The 15,495-nt window shown below is 51.6% G+C and overlaps 3 protein-coding genes across 3 annotated transcripts; 2 read left to right on the top strand and 1 right to left on the bottom strand.

The window, feature by feature from the left end:
* The first annotated feature begins 221 nt into the window (after positions 1-221).
* CIDEB (cell death inducing DFFA like effector b) lies at positions 222-3,096 on the top strand. The gene is made up of 5 exons (XM_026007621.2): positions 222-389; positions 689-833; positions 1,751-1,900; positions 2,158-2,348; positions 2,511-3,096. The coding sequence occupies exons 1-5, from the start codon at positions 349-351 to the stop codon at positions 2,647-2,649; spliced, it is 666 nt and encodes a 221-aa protein (XP_025863406.1). The 5' UTR covers positions 222-348; the 3' UTR covers positions 2,650-3,096.
* Positions 3,077-8,840, bottom strand: NOP9 (NOP9 nucleolar protein). The gene is made up of 10 exons (XM_026007617.2): positions 8,473-8,840; positions 7,405-7,863; positions 6,349-6,459; positions 5,988-6,129; positions 5,674-5,866; positions 4,913-5,053; positions 4,408-4,533; positions 4,015-4,251; positions 3,691-3,796; positions 3,077-3,353 (listed from the first exon to the last, which is right to left on the bottom strand). Exons 1-10 carry the CDS (start codon positions 8,717-8,719, stop codon positions 3,196-3,198), a joined length of 1,920 nt encoding a protein of 639 aa, XP_025863402.1. The 5' UTR covers positions 8,720-8,840; the 3' UTR covers positions 3,077-3,195.
* On the top strand, positions 8,745-15,296 carry DHRS1 (dehydrogenase/reductase 1). The gene is made up of 9 exons (XM_026007618.2): positions 8,745-9,095; positions 9,564-9,737; positions 11,084-11,227; positions 11,380-11,459; positions 13,141-13,273; positions 13,577-13,723; positions 14,258-14,327; positions 14,633-14,713; positions 14,902-15,296. Exons 2-9 carry the CDS (start codon positions 9,588-9,590, stop codon positions 15,036-15,038), a joined length of 942 nt encoding a protein of 313 aa, XP_025863403.1. The 5' UTR covers positions 8,745-9,095; positions 9,564-9,587; the 3' UTR covers positions 15,039-15,296.
* The last annotated feature ends 199 nt before the right edge of the window (positions 15,297-15,495 follow it).

Here is a 15,495-nt window from a genome sequence, read left to right as displayed (position 1 = left end):
GAGATCACATCCCATCCTCTTATATAGTTCCCATTTATCCTCAGCACGCACCGCCACCAGACACACACACACACACAAGCTTCAAGTGACTTTTTCGAGAAACTCTGGGCTTCAATCCCACCTCCATGATCCCATCCAGGCCCCTCCTTCCTCTTTCCCTCCCCCTTGGACTTTGCCCTTCTTACTGGCCTGGCAGGGGGGGCCAGAGTCCGGGTTGACTCATCCCCCTCCTCCCTGGGGCTGAAATCCCAGCTCTGTGACACAAAACACCACCACTATTGCACAGGAGAGAACTACCCAGCCTAGAACGCACCGGGAGAGGCAACTCCCCTGCTCCTTCCCTTCACCATGGAGTACCTCTCAGCCCTGAACCCCAGTGGCCTGCTCAGGTGATTTCTAACCCTCCTTTCTACCCTCCAACTCTGACCATAGTGCACGGTAACAAAATTCCATCCAGCCCCTAGGAGACCGACACTCATTCCCCCTCCCCGCCCTCACTTTCTACAGTGGGCCTCTCCAGCTATGGAATCACCATTCACCACTCCCACTCCATGGTTTCTCCCTCTCTCCCTAGGCTTCTCTGATCTCCAAACCTAGATCCCTCCCTAACTCTTCCAAGCACCCTACTTCCAATCACCCCCATCGCACTCATCAAACTCACTTCTTGACCTTTCTTCCCAACTACCAGGTCAGTATCCAATATGAGCTCTGAGTTTGGCCGGAAAGTCTGGACTTCACCTCCACCACCCCAGCGACCCTTCCGAGTCTGTGATCACAAGCGGACTACCCGGAAAGGTCTGACAGCTGCCACCCGCCAGGAACTGCTGGACAAGGTAAGTGAGCCAGATCCCTAAGTTCCTCTTGTGGGGGCAGCCAGGGGGCAAGAGAAGAGTGAGAACTTGGAGTGAACCGAAAGGCTGAGGTTAGTTACATGGCTGCCCCTCCCTCTGAGGGCAAAAAGAGGGGGGAGGGGGATGGTCAGCCCAATGACCATGCTGTATTTGGGTCAATTCATTTCTCTTCCAGTGGGTAGAGGAAGGAATAGATGGGGGCGGAGGGGGGGTGAGGGGGGCGCGGGAGGGAGGTCAGAGGATTGGTTTTCAGAAATCAGTATGGAAAGGCAATTTGTATGACAAATCAACTTAAAGTCCTGATCCTATGAAGACTTGTTGGTTTGCTGATATCAACCTGTAGAAAGTTGTTCGTTCTATCAAATCTTGTTTCTTCATGTACAAAACGGAAATAATGATACACCTCCCTCACAGGGTTGTTGAGAGGAGTCAAAGAGGGCCACGTATGTCAAGTGCTACATAGATATCTGGCACTAACAAAGACTAAAAAGGTTAAGGATCATTGTTGTAGGAAACCATTCTGGAGGGCTCTCCAAGGGCAGGGGGACAGGGAGCTAGGTCACTGGAGAGAAGACTGAAGGATGGTCCTCAACAGAAGCAAGATTGCTTTTCAATTCCAAGCCAGTAGAGTGGCTCAGAGGGGAATAGGGGGAGAAGACAATAATGTGGACGATGACATAGGAGCAAAGAGGAAAAAAGTCAACCCTTATTGAGGGACCCCCAGCAACTGAACAATACCAAGATCTGGAGCCATCTTAAGGGTTGGCAACTTTCTGGGAAGTGGAGTTGGGGTATCCATCAGTATCTAGAGCCAACCAATGGGTGCGAGGTAGCTGGAGAGAGAGAGGGAAGCATGGCTAAACTCCCCGCCTTTCTTCCTGTTTCCTGGGGCTGGGCAGGCAACAGAGGCCCTCCTGCTGAGTGGGATGCTAACATTGGTGCTGGAGGAGGATGGGACCGCTGTGGAGAGTGAGGACTTCTTCCAGCTTTTGGAGGATGACACGTGCCTGATGGTGCTGGAGTGTGGGCAGAGCTGGAGCCCCAGCAGGGTAAGAGGCCCACGGTGGGGTTGCTGTGGGCCACCAGTCCTTTACATCTCTCTCAAGCTTCTCGAGCCCAACCATGATCAGAGGTACCAAGAGAGGCGAAGAGTTGCCAGGGACACCTCATAGGGGACAAACAGTCCAGGTGAGGGTGGGTCTGACCCAGTGATGATGGGGAACAGTGGTGGGTATCCACAAGTCAGAATGCATTGCACCGATGGAGATGCCCTACAGAGTGGGATGCTGTCATATGTGCCCTACAGAGTGGGATGCTGTCATATGGCCTGGGTCGGGAGAAGCCCAAGCACAGCAAAGACATCGCCCGCATCACCTTCGACGTATACAAGCAAAACCCTCGAGACCTCTTTGGCAGCCTCAATGTCAAAGCCACATTCTACGGGCTCTACTCCATGAGTTGTGATTTTCAAGGACTTGGCCCAAAGAAAGTACTCAGGTCAGAGACCAACATGTCATATTTCCCCATCCCCCTACAGTCACAGCCCCCCTAATTCCTGCATTTACCTATCCTATTAGGGCTCCCTTGTGGAAAATCCCCTCTATGGCCTCCTCCCAGGTTCCCCCACCCACCCAACTCCATCTTGTCTCTGCCCTTCAGGGAGCTCCTCCGTTGGACATCTGCACTGCTGCAAGGCCTAGGCCACATGCTGCTGGGAATTTCCTCCAGCCTTCGCCACCTAGTAGAAGGGGCCGAGCAGTGGCATTGGCAGCGGCAGGGTCGCCTCCATCCCTACTGAGAAGGGGCTCTGAGCTGCTCTCGGCCACTAGATTTGTTCCAAGACACACTGTAAGGACTCTGACAGCATCGGCTTTGGAGATCTGAGAATAGTGCAGATGAGAGAACTCACCCAATTTCCCCATGGTGTTCTGACCCCACTGCAACAGGTCCCATCAGCATAAGGCCTTATACCTCTAGCCTATATCCTTTCCCAAAGAATACTGTCTCTTCCTAGCCATCTTTCCAGCTTCCCCCTTACCCTAAAAGGCCACAAGCCCATCCCCAAGCATCTTGATTCCATTCCACTCTGACCATTGCTACATCAAGATTTCTTGCAATTCCTCCTGTCCCTAAGCTTCCCAGTGCACTGTATTCAGCCTTTGACTTCACCTTGAGATCTCAATTTCTTTATATCCTTCTCCCCAAAATAACAAAAACATTTCCAATAAAAATATAAAAATACTTATTATTAAGACTTTTGACTCCAACTTGAACTACAAAGGGGAAAGGACAGATATGCCTTTTATCCCTCCCCCATCAACACCTAATCCCAGATCCAAAGGCCTCAGTCTTCAAGTATTGAGTTCAAAGCCCGCCTCCGCTTGGCCACTGCCCCTTGCTGCTGTTCCCAAGCCTCTCGGCGCTTCAGGAAAGTAGTCAGTGCCACGTTTCGAGCCACATGATGGCCAAAAGGGTCTCTTATCAGCTCCTGGTCCCGTTCTCCTGCAAATGGAACCACTCACGTTAAGTATGATCATGCAGTCACCCACCAAGCTCAAAGGGACTCTCTCTGGGTGAAGGTCCCTCTATTTTCCCTGAGCTCTGGGTTGACCTTGGAATAATTAATACCTCATTCTCCAAAGCAGGGAAGTGAGAAGGGGTAGGGGCACAGGGCTGCATACTCAGCAGAGGAGAAGGGGAGGGGAGCAGACTGCTAAGAACCCATAGCCACACCACCCTTGAGAACTGAAGTCTGCTGAATTTAAGTCCCCTCCCCAGCCACCCAGCCATCTGGAGCGAGTCAAGTTTGGAAAGGTCAGAGAGAAGTGCTGGTACTCACCCAGCTCAGCAGCAATTTCCTTCCGGGCCCCCAAGGCTGCTCCACTCCAGATGGCATCTAGTACACGACTGCCATGGCGACTGCAGGCCAGAGCCACATACTGTCCCTGCAGTAAGATAAGCAAGGTAGGTCAAGATAAGCTATGGCAGTCCACAAAGGTATGCTGGGGAGGGCAAAGGTGAAATGAAGTTTTAGAAGTTTACAGTCTGAGTCAAAAGAGTCTGGGAACTATATATTCTCTCTTTGACTCTGAAAGACAGTCTTGGGGCAAGCTCATGTTCTTTTAATGGATGTCAGTGGGGGAATCAAAACAGAAACTAGAACCTTTAGGGTCTTCAGCACACGGCGGCGCTGCTTGCGTGTCACGGAGGGACTGGTTAGGATAGCATCAAGCACGTGGGAGCCAGCAGGGCTCTGGGCTAGAGTCAGAAGTTGTGGTCCCGTCAAGGCACCCAGACTTTGCAGTATAATACCAGGACTAGAGAAGTGCAACAGATGCTGGAGCAGCAGAGATCCAAGGACTGTCACTTGCCCCAGGGCCTGCGCCATGGCCATTTCCACCTAGAAGGACAGACAGAAGGAATCAAGAGGCAGCCACCAAACTGCCACCTCTGCCTAGATGAAGCCAGAGATCTCACCACCTGCAACACCAGAGTGAAGGACTTTTTAATTCTTGGTTTCCAGTTAGTCACTGGCTTGGCCCCTCCCCTACCTCACCTGGTGCTCTGCGGGCACTGCCCCCTCCTCTTCTAGCAGTCCATAGTACACCTCATAAGCCATCAAAGTGGCAAAGAGAGGCACACAGGCCACTTGCCGGGAAGAGGGCTCTGCACAGTGGAATGCCTACAGGGGAAGACAAAACACGATGAATCTGAGAACCAACTCCCTCATCCCTAACCCCGACTCTCTTGACAGGGGAAAGCATTCAGGAGACATGAACATGTAAGTTGCATGAGGGCAGAATCTCATCTGCCTTGCTATATTCCCAGCCTCTATACACATAATAGGGTTGAATAGACATTTAGTCCTTAAACAAACTGCTCTCTTAGTTCTGGGAGACAATTTTCATTCCAGGGCTATGAGATGGGTTTGGCTTCATTTCTCTATCTGTGAACTTGGGCATTAGACCTCCTGAGTCCAGAGATACAACCACTGAAGCTCAGAGAAGCCCTAACAGGTAGAATTTGAACTAAGGGCATAAACAGGTTGCAGGTAACATCACCTCCAACAACAGCTGCAGGACCTGGGCTTGGTGGGCCCCAACTCTGCGGCAGGCCCCCACCAGGGCAATGACCACCCCTGAGTGACCTTGAGCCAGCACAGCTTCCAGGGCAGGGCTCAGCTCCTCAAACACAGGGGACAGCTGAGGAGAGACAGAGAATAAAGAATCTTTGGCATTCTGTAACAACGGATTAAGTTATTCAGAGATATCTTCCTTCAGAAAACAAATAAAAATGCTAGATAAGCATTGCTGATATCAGGATTTTGGTTTTGCCACATAAAGTCTAGGACAAGGGAGCAGTCTTAGAGTACTGCCTTACTTGGGGGAAGCACAAGATAAGGGGATACTAGAATTAAATCCATTCTTCTACCCCAACTCCCAATCCATGAGATCACAGGCAAGTATGCCTTCATGCTAAGCAGTAAAGGAAAAAAGAAACTATGGCAATAGGTCCAGCACTCATACAGATTTGTAGCCAAGTACCCAGAGTCTGAATGGGCCATAGAACCTCAAGCTGCAAATCTGGATTAAGCCAGTCTCCTGCTGGTACTGGCATCTGAGAAGCCAACACAAATCCTTTCTGGGAAGAAGGCACTTTTGTCCTAAGCTCTGAGAAGCCCCCAGGAATAACCTTTCAAGGGGAATGGCCAGCACACCACCAGAGACACCGGGGCAGGCACACAATCAAATAAAGCCCAATGAACAAAGAGTAGCAGAAACAACGGAATACACGAACAGATCCAGCCCCGTTCCCAACTCACCAGCTCACGGGTAGTAATAGCATCCAGTAAACGCTGCAAAGGAAAGTTGGCAATAGGGTGTGCAGCTAGGGCCTGCAGCTGCCCTTGGAAGTGATCCTCAAAGAGGCTCTGGAGCCTCAGGGGCTCCAACACCAGCAGAACCTGCTCCAGGAGTCTGGAGCTCGTCTGATCCCGCAGAAATAGCAGTAGGGGGCTATAGACAAGGAGAAGGTCACCAGGCAGCCTTTACTGTACATCATCTAAGACACCCACACCACTCCATTCACTTCACACAGCCTTATCAACCTCGGAGGATCCTGAGGTCCTGAACATACCTGCCGCCTGCTGAGGAGTTGCGGCTACTCAGATAACTGATCACAGCACTGCAGAGATGAGCACAAAACTGGGGCAGTTTGCGGTGTAAGATTTGCAAGGCCACTTGAAGGCAGAAGCTGGAGATCTTGTCAGTGATAAATACTGTGGAAGAGGGCAGAAATAATAAAAGCATTTCGTCCAAAATCCAGACAAACTTCAAACCTCAAGCAATAAGGTACCAGGGGCTATAGACCTAAAGGCTCTAATCAGTCTTTGAAATATCAAACCAGATCAGATTTGAAGAGGAAGAAGACTGATCTAAGTAAGGGCTTTGCATGATGACAATCACCTCCAGAAAAACAGGTCCTAGACCATCCTTACCAGCAATGTCCTTCAGAAAACAAGAGCTCAGGTCCTGAAGGTGATTCAAGAAGGTTTTAGGGACCTCAAAATCAGTTGGCTTACACTCCCGAGCTGGGGCCCTTTGTGTGTCTGAAAGATCAAAAACATGTGCAGTGCTGGGATCACAGACTACCATCCAGGAGGGAAAATAATTCCAGAGATGATGAAGGGTTCAGCTCAGACATGCAGAACACGTATGAATTATCTCTTCACATCTGGAAGACTGAACAGAGTTTTAATTTTTCGAAGGAATTTCCACCAGCTCCCCAGTGGTCCATAGGAGATAGGCCAACTCTCAGTCAGGAATTTAAGGTATTCCAAAATCTGGCCTCATCTAAACTCTCTAACCTTATTTCCCGAAGTTTTTCAACATGTAGGTCACTGCCTATGAGTACATCATGAAATCATTTTAGTGGATCTTGACTAGCACTTTTTCAATGGAATAGAACAGAATAAAAAAAAAAAAAAAACGAGAGGAAAACATTGAAGTGGACTGCATATATTAAGAGTATTGTTTCTCAGGACGGCTGGGTGGCTCAGCGGTTGAGCGTTTGCCTTGGGCCCAGGGCTTGATCCTGGGGTTTTGGGATCGAGTCCCGCATCAGGTTCCTTGCATGGAACCTGCTTCTCCCTCTGCCTATGTCTCTGCCTCTCTCTGTGTCTTTCATGAAGAAATAAATTAAAATCTTAAAAAAAAGAGTATTGTTTCTTGAAGTTCTGTTTGCGTCCAGTATAGGCAAGTTCAGTGATGTTTTAAAAAAGAAATTCTGTAAGTTGTAGTCTAACAAAAAAAAAGCCTGACATCCACTGCTCAAACGAATCACCTCTCACCCCTGGCTCATTTTACTAGCTGTCCCCCCAAACACACTAACACACTGGGCCTCTGTGTGCACTAATCTTTGCTTTGTTAAGCCTCATCCTCATTTCTCTGCTAATTCTTCAGTCATGAAGAATTACTCTTCTGCTTACTCCCTTCTTCTGGACTTCCTAAGCTCTCTTCTCCTCTAGGTCCACTTCACTCCCTCATATACTTACCAAGTGACTGAGAGCCACGGTGTCTGGCTCTCTCAGACTCCAGAAGAGTCCCTCCCAACACCTGCAGCAGAGTTCTGACCACGAAGCTGCCATGTGTGTCTCCACAGTAGAAAAGAAAATCGTCACACACCTCAGAGGCTAGTCCCAAAACCAGCTCCTCCAGGGTCTCCAAGGGTCCATCCTTGCCATCCTCCTCCTCCACATCCTCCGCCTCTTCCTTCTCTGCCAGGCTCCCCAACAACCGAGGCAGCTGCAGCAAAGCACTTTGCAATACATGCACCCCACATCGATGACAGGCCACTAGGCGTAAGCTGGAGCGCAAAGCAGCCCAGATTCGACACAGAGATTTCAGGGGACTGAATCCCAACAGTTCCTGCATAATCTCACTGCCAGTCCTGTTTGTGGCCAAGGCCAGGGCCTGAGCCTCCACTTCCTTCAAAACATTGTGCACCATCAGTTCTGGGTAGACAAAAGAAATATTTTAAAGACTGAGGGATCCCTGGGTGGCGCAGCGGTTTGGCGCCTGCCTTTGGCCCAGGGCGCGATCCTGGAGACCGGGGATCGAATCCCACATCAGGCTCCCGGCGCATGGAGCCTGCTTCTCCCTCTGCCTGTGTCTCTGCCTCTCTCTTTCTCTCTGTATGACTATCATAAATAAATAAAATTAAAAAAAAAAAAAAAAAAAAAAAGACTGAGAGTAGGATAAGGTTATGTTCCATTAGAGGCCCCTGGGTGGCTCAGGTCATGATCTCAGGATCCTGGGATGAGCCGTGCGTGGGGCTCCCTCGACTGGAGAGCCTGCTTCTCCCTTTCCCTCTGCCTCTGCCCCTGCCCCACTAGTGCTGTCTCTCTTGTTCGCTAATAAATAAACAAAATCTTAAAAAAAAAAAAAAAAAAAGGTTATGTTTCATCAGTTAGCCGAGGGAGGGAGAAGCGGGGAGCGATGAAGAGGACGTGGGAGATGAGACTCAGTCCCTATGCCCTGGGGACCCGAGAAAATTTCCCTGCGTGTCCTGGAACTTCTGCCTAAAGAATCCCTCTCAGTCCCACCCCGCCGTTGCTCCCCACCTCGTTCCTCTCCGGGCTCGGGAGCCTCCTTTAGGGCGGCCAGCGCCCGGCGGAAATACCCCAGGGCTTCGGGGCTCAGGTGAGGGTGCGCACCGAGGGCCGGCTCCGAGCTCCCCTCCGCGGGAGCGCAGTGTGGCCGCCGGCGGCCTGGCGGGCGGCGCCCTGACCCCTCGGCCCCGCGCCCTCGTTTGCCACCTGCTGGGACCCCGCGCCCCGCCTTGTGCGGGGAGCGCGGACCCAGCCCCATGAGTACTAAAGCGCCTCGTCCGTCCGCGAAGTCCTGCCCAAGCCACAGGGATCCTCAGACAGCCAGGAGCGCGCGAGGCCCCGCGCAGTCCAGGAACGGCGGCGCGCTGGGGCGCAGCGTACACGTCACAGCCCCGCGACGGCCCCTCGCCGGGAGGCCGCGCCCCCGCTCTTGGGTCGCCCCGCCTCCGGTCGCCGTCCCCTGTGCCGGCTGAGAACCGTCCCGGACTCAGCCTCTCCTCCACGTCCCCGGCTCCTCCTGGGCCGCCCTCTGGCCCAGTTGCATCACCGCGTCCCGCCCCCGGAGCTGGAATCGCAGTTCTCGAGCCCAAAGACTTTCCGGGCTTGACGGCGCCGGGAGAGTGCGCGGGCGTCAGGTAAGGGGCGCGAGCGCCCTCTCCTTCGGACTCGGGGTCCCTGGGGCCTCAGGCTCGCCCCCGACCCGGAAGCCGCGCCCTCGGGCTCGGCCTGCCAGGCCAGGCCAGAGGCCAGAGCTCTAGACAGCCGGCAGCCTGCGTGGAGCTGCCGTGAGGGGCCGCCGTGCCAGCATCCCGCACCCTCTTAGGGTCCCAGTATGTGTCTAACCGGGGACAGGCCCACCCAGCCCCTGGGGGTCATAGTCCTAGTCCCAGGACGGTCCCTTCGCAGGAAGGCAGTGGCCAACTCCTTGGCCTCCCAAAAGGGACCAACAGCCTTACCCTGGGGCCTGCACTGTTGTCCCGTTCTGAAACTTGTCTCTGCTCATAGGAGTCCAACCTTGGCTCCCCCCCCCCCACACTGTCCAGGTCACCCTTCCATATACACAGTTCGTAGGCTTTCTCTAGAGCAAGTCTTTGCTTCCACAGATTTTCCCCCTTTGCTTGTGAGCCATGGCAGCTTCTATGAAGGGCAAGGTGTGCGTGGTGACTGGTGCTTCCAGGGGTATTGGCCGCGGCATCGCCTTGCAGCTCTGCCAAGCGGGCGCCACAGTTTACATCACAGGCCGCCATATGGACACACTGCAGGCCACTGCTGAGGAGGTGGGTGCTTCCTCTTGAACCACAGGGCCCAAAACCACACCTTCCACTGATCCCTTACCTGAAGCCATGATATTCCTCAACAAAATGTGAATACTTAAACTAGAATAAATAAAGCCCATAAATAACTTGAGGTCAGATCAAATTTTGCCACTGAGTTTTATGAAAAAACTTTCTGTCTGAGACCTTCAGGGGTTTAGGAATTGCAACTGAACCGTCGTAGACCTGTGCTTTCCTCTGCTTTAGGCAAGACTTTATTGAGTTGTATACTCACTTGACTTTTCTACTGGATTTCAGTTAAATAAATATGTGGTTTGCCAGGTACTGTGTGAACCACTGAGGTTAACCAAGACTGGTAAAATGTCACTTCTGCTTTTAAAAGATAGGGCCCAGCAGGCAATCAGAGGCAGATGCAGAATGCTCTGGGAGCATGGGTGAGCAATTAGGAAGCAAGGAGGTAAGAGGGTGGGACCCAGAGCATGGATCTGGAGAATAAGAGGATTGGCCTTGAATAAGGAATTTTTCTTCCTGTGAAGTTAGAGGATGGGAATACATCTGTGGAGGGTGTGATAGAACGGAAAGTAGAAATAGCTGAGAGTTTTGATTTTTCAGTTACCAGGTGGGAGCACTGGCGAGGTGACAGTCAGAGGGCTGGGACTGAATGAGAGTCACCATCGTGACCAATAAAAAAAGAGACCCAACTGGTGTATCATGCTAGGCAAACCCTGTATGCTGTGTTTCATCTCACTCCCCTGCCAGATGTATGTGTCACTCTGACGTGGGACACATACATCGTTGCCTGTGGATCTGGAGTGAGGATGTGGAGGCCAAAATGGCAGGCACTCACTTTTATTGACCTTCTCTTGATCTAAGACGAAAGAATTTCTTCCTCTAAATATTTTTGTTAGTGTCAACTACAGTAGGGGTTACATGGTGAGTGGTGAAGGGTGGGAGCTCAGGGCATGAGAGATGGAAATGAACAAGGATAAGGAAAAAGAATGATACTCCTGTCCCAGGAGCAGCCGCCCCCCCCCACCTCCCCACCCCTGCCTTATTTGTCCCTTGCCTTCCACTAGCAGAGTTCAAGGCCTTGCGGCTGGTAGTCCTCAGTGAATGTAGATTTTAAACCTGGAATCCCAGTCCTTTGGGTCTGTAGGGAAAGGACCTCGCATTCCTGAAGCTCCTCAAACAGGCACCAGAGGGCGGTATTGCTCACCATCTTCCCTCAGCTGCTGGTCTCCATTCCTACTCTTGCCGGCAGGGCCCCCTCATGCTGGGAATTGAAGAGTTGCCTTATGTCTCACACTCATCTGCAACTATAAACTCATACACCCTCTGTCCTTCACCAGGCACAATCTCGAGGGGGCCAGTGTGTGCCCGTGGTATGTGATTCAAGCCAGGAGAGTGAAGTCCAAAGGCTGTTTGAGCAAGTGGATCGGGAACAGCAGGGGCGTCTGGATGTGCTAGTCAACAATGCCTATGCCGGAGTCCCGGTACCCTTTAAACTTTGATTCCAGCTCCACATTCCTAACCTCCCCCTCTGACCCCAGGGTCCTCATCCTGGGCTCACTGTCCCTTTCATTATCCAGCCCTCATACCTTCCTGCCTTCAGATCATCCTTCATCACACTCCCTGTGTCTTCCAGGCAATTATGAAGAACACTAACAAGGCATTCTGGGAAAGCCCGGCCTCCATCTGGGATGATATCAATAATGTTGGATTGAGGTGAGTGTTCCCTTTGTCCCACCCCAAGAGCTGGGTTCTCCTCCCTCACTCAGCTGAGGGCCTGGACCTTTCCCCATATGCCCTCTCCTTGTCCCTCTGCCTTTCCCATCTCCCTTTTCTCCTTCTTGTCCCATTTGTCTCACACCTCTGGAGAATTTCCATTCAGGTAGATCTGTACCTGGGAACATTGACTTTTACCTCATTTCTATCATGAATTTTCATCTGAACTTGCTCTTGGCCACTCTCCTGCTTCACTCTGCACATCCAAATGCATGGCCCAGAAGGGAGCCTCCTTTCCTCAGTAAGGCATACCACCTGTAGCTGTCATTAACAAAAATATTTAGGGGAAGAAATTCTTTTGTCTTAGATCAAGAGAAGGTCCATAAGAGCGAGTGCCTGCCATTTTAGCCGCCGCATCCTCACTCCAGATCCGCAGGCAAGGGCACTCCCACGTCAGAGTTACACATACATCTGGCACAGGAGTGAGATGAAACACAGCACTCAGAGTTCGCCTAGCATGACACACTATTTGGGTCTCTTTTTTATTGTTGGAATGATGGTGCCGTCTTGGAAACTGTACTCTGTGGATGTGATCAGCCACCTGTGGGAGTAACTAAGAGATTATCTGAAAATCTGTGACTAAAGCATTGAAGAACACCCACAGCTTCTAGTGGCAATCCCAGGGAAGCAGGATTAGAATCCAGCTGTGATTTCCAAGGTAGAAGAAAGATGATGAGGATACAGAGGGATGGTTAGCCAAGAGGCAAGAAAAGAAAGCCCAAAGAGCTGGTAATTGGCAACGCCACACACTTAGCCCTCCAAAGAGAGAGGCTCTCCACAACCTGATCTCTTTTGAGTCAGAGTTTTGAGCCTATAAGGCAGAGAGGCTCAGACCTTGGCCCCTGAGCCCTGATGAATTTTCCAAGATAAAGGCCCCTTTGTGAGCCTTCTGGGAGTCTAGCAACACGTTCTCACCTCCTCCCCTCCCCCCACATTCACGTACACAGTTACTGGTTGAGCGTCTGCCTTTGGCTCAGGGCGTGATCTCAGGATCAAGTCCCACATCGGGCTCCCTGCATGGAGCCTGCTTCTCCCTCTGCCTGTGTCTCTGCCTCTCATGAATAAATAAATAAAACATTTTTAAGATTTATTTATTTATTTATGATATATATATAGAGAGAGAGAGGCAGAGACACAGGAGGAGGGAGAAGCAGGCTCCATGCCGGGAGCCTGACGCGGGACTCAATCCCGGGACTCCAGGATCGCGCCCTGGGCCAAAGGCAGGTGCTTAACCGCTGAGCCACCCAGGGATCCCCAAATAAAACCTTTTTTTAAAAAAAGAAAATATAATTCCCTCTACTTGTTTCCACTTGGAGGGTCCTGTTTCCCATGCAAATGAAGTATTTTTCTGGTTACTGAGTATGTGTGTGCTGGGTTTTCCCTACAAAAAAGGTGGAAAGCTGAGTTTTTGTTTTGCACTCATCCATTGGTGGTTTGTTTTACGAGTGTTCCTCTCAGAAAGTGGCCTCTAGCCCTTCATTCTCCAGCTCTGCAGCCACCCCCATGTGGCCCTCCCCCAGCTGACGCAGCCACTAGAGGGCAGAGGAAGCTTCCAGGGCTACAGCAGCTAGGCCAAAGAGAACATCATTTATTCCTTCTTCTTCCTTGCCCCACCCTCTAGAGGCCACTACCTGTGCTCGGTGTATGGAGCACGGCTCATGGTACCAGCTGGCCAGGGGCTCATCGTGGTCATCTCCTCCATTGGAGGGCTGCGGTATCTCTTCAATGTCTCCTATGGTGTGGGCAAAGCTGCGGTGAGGACCCAATAGCTGCGGGTTAGGGAGGCATCAGACAGTGATGGTACCTATAGCTCAGGAGACATAATCCCCAGTGGTCAGAGTAGTACAGCCCACTGGCCCCCACGTCCTCCTCTGCCGCTCCACAGATAATTCCTCTGTCAGGGCTCTTGGGTGGCAAAATACTGGGGACCATTGACAGCTGAGACAGGGCTCCTGGGAAGGGCAGGGGCTGGGCATCCCAGCAAAAGCAGGGAAGGCAGGGGAGGAAGGCGATATGGCCAGGTACCCTGCTCTTACCCTGCCTTCTGTCCTTTACAGTGCGACAGGCTGGCTGCTGACTGTGCCCAGGAGCTGCGGCGCCATGGGGTCAGCTACGTGTCTCTGTGGCCAGGGTTGGTGCAAACAGAACTAGTGAAGGAGGTCGTGGTGAAAAACGAAAATACTGACGATCCCCTGTTGAAACAGGTTGGCAAGAGGAGGGTGAGGGAGGTAGAGAATGTAGAGGACTCAGCCTCTCCATCCTCAATGACAAGACAGTAACCAGAGAGCCAGTCCCCCAGTGCCTACTACAGCAGGCTGAGCACTGGACACACGCTGTGCCCTTTCATCCTGTAAGGGAGATATCTCCATTTTACAGATGGCAAAACCAAAACCTGGAAAGATTAGAAACTTGCTCAAAGTCATGTATGCCATAAGTGGAAAGGCCTCGTGCCCTGAGGCCTCTGCTCTTGACCCCTGCACTAAACTAGCCTAGGAGGTCCAGACATAGCTGACATCCCAGGATGCTTCCACTTAGGGAGAGGCAGTGGGTCCTGGTGCCGGAGTACAGGGCTCACCTGGATGTAGGGAAAAGTGGTTCCAACACCTTCTAAGATTCTGAGTCCTGCAGGTACAGTGATGAGGGCCTGTCTCTCCTGGAATAGAAACTGAAAGTGGGGAAGAAATGTGGGCAGTTCGCTTGGAGATTAACCGTTCACTTCTCTGACCCCTGTGTTTCAGCTCAGATCTAATTTCTCCTCTGCAGAGACCACAGAAATGAGTGGCAAATGTGTGGTGGCTTTGGCAACAGGTAAAGAGGTTAGGGACAGGTGGTAACAAGAAGGGCCTGAAGAATCTGCAGGGTGAGTCCTAGCTCAGGAAGTGGTTGAGGAATATGCCCTTCTTTTCTCTGGCTTCTGGAGACCCAAAGCGGCCCTGTTTGAGTTTTGGGAGCCTCAGGAACTGGCTTACAAGATGTATAGGAAACTTCCTAGGAATAGGGAGAAATAATTCTGGGCACCCAAACCTGTCTGAGCGCTACCCAGTCCCATCGGGCCCAAACCTTGTCACACTGTGTCACTTCCTTGCCTTCTCAGCTGTTATTTGTGCTCACAGACCCCGATATCCTGAGCCTGAGCGGGAAGGTGCTGCCATCTTGTGACCTTGCTCGCCGCTACAGCCTTCAGGATGTGGATGGTAAGAGCTCTGGCCCAGCAGCCAGCCTGGACCTCCCTTCCTCCATTGCGTGCTCACTCCTCCTTCTCCCACACTCTTTCCCTATTCCTTCTTCCCTCACATCCCACTTGGGCTCTTCAGCCAGGGTAGAGGTGTTTATGGAGTGGGAAGTGAGGCTCTAACCTTCCTCCTCTTCCTGTGGTCCACAGGCCGCCCCATCCAAGACTATTTGTCTTTGAGCTCGGTTCTCTCCCATGCCTCTAGCCTGGGCTGGCTGGCCTCCTACTTGCCTGGCTTCCTTCGTATGCCCAAGTGGATTATGACCCTCTACGCTAGCAAATTCTAACCGTCCTGGCCTGATGTCACAACTCTGTTCTCTCTCAGGCTACATGGTAGGGTGGGTCTCAGTGAAACAAGGCAGGCTCTTCTGCCTACCGCATACCCTTGATAGGAAGAGAAAGCTTCCACTGTGTTTCCTGGGTGAGCCCTGGGGCCCCTAAGGGATCCTCCTTTATGCCTTAATTTTACCTGCCCCTACATTTTACTTTTTGCCTTAGTGTTAAAAAATATTCTGGGGGCTAATAAAAGTCTCATTTCTCTTTCAGTGAGTTTTGACTGTTGATTCTGTGCTCAGCAAAGTGTTAAGTACTTGAGAGAAAGACTATAAGATATGCAAAATGTTCAGGTCCTCAAGGAGTACCATTCCCAGGACAAAGCCCCTTTCTTCCAGGTGTGCTCATGCTCTTCCCTGTAGAGCTGCCCATCTCAGGACACCTGCCCTTTGACTGCGAGGACTGTTTCCA

The sequence above is a fragment of the Vulpes vulpes genome, chromosome 6 (genome assembly GCF_048418805.1).
Source record: "Vulpes vulpes isolate BD-2025 chromosome 6, VulVul3, whole genome shotgun sequence".
Taxonomy (NCBI): domain Eukaryota; kingdom Metazoa; phylum Chordata; class Mammalia; order Carnivora; family Canidae; genus Vulpes; species Vulpes vulpes.
Note: the sequence above shows the minus strand (reverse complement) of the source record. Positions and strands in the feature narration are given on the sequence as shown.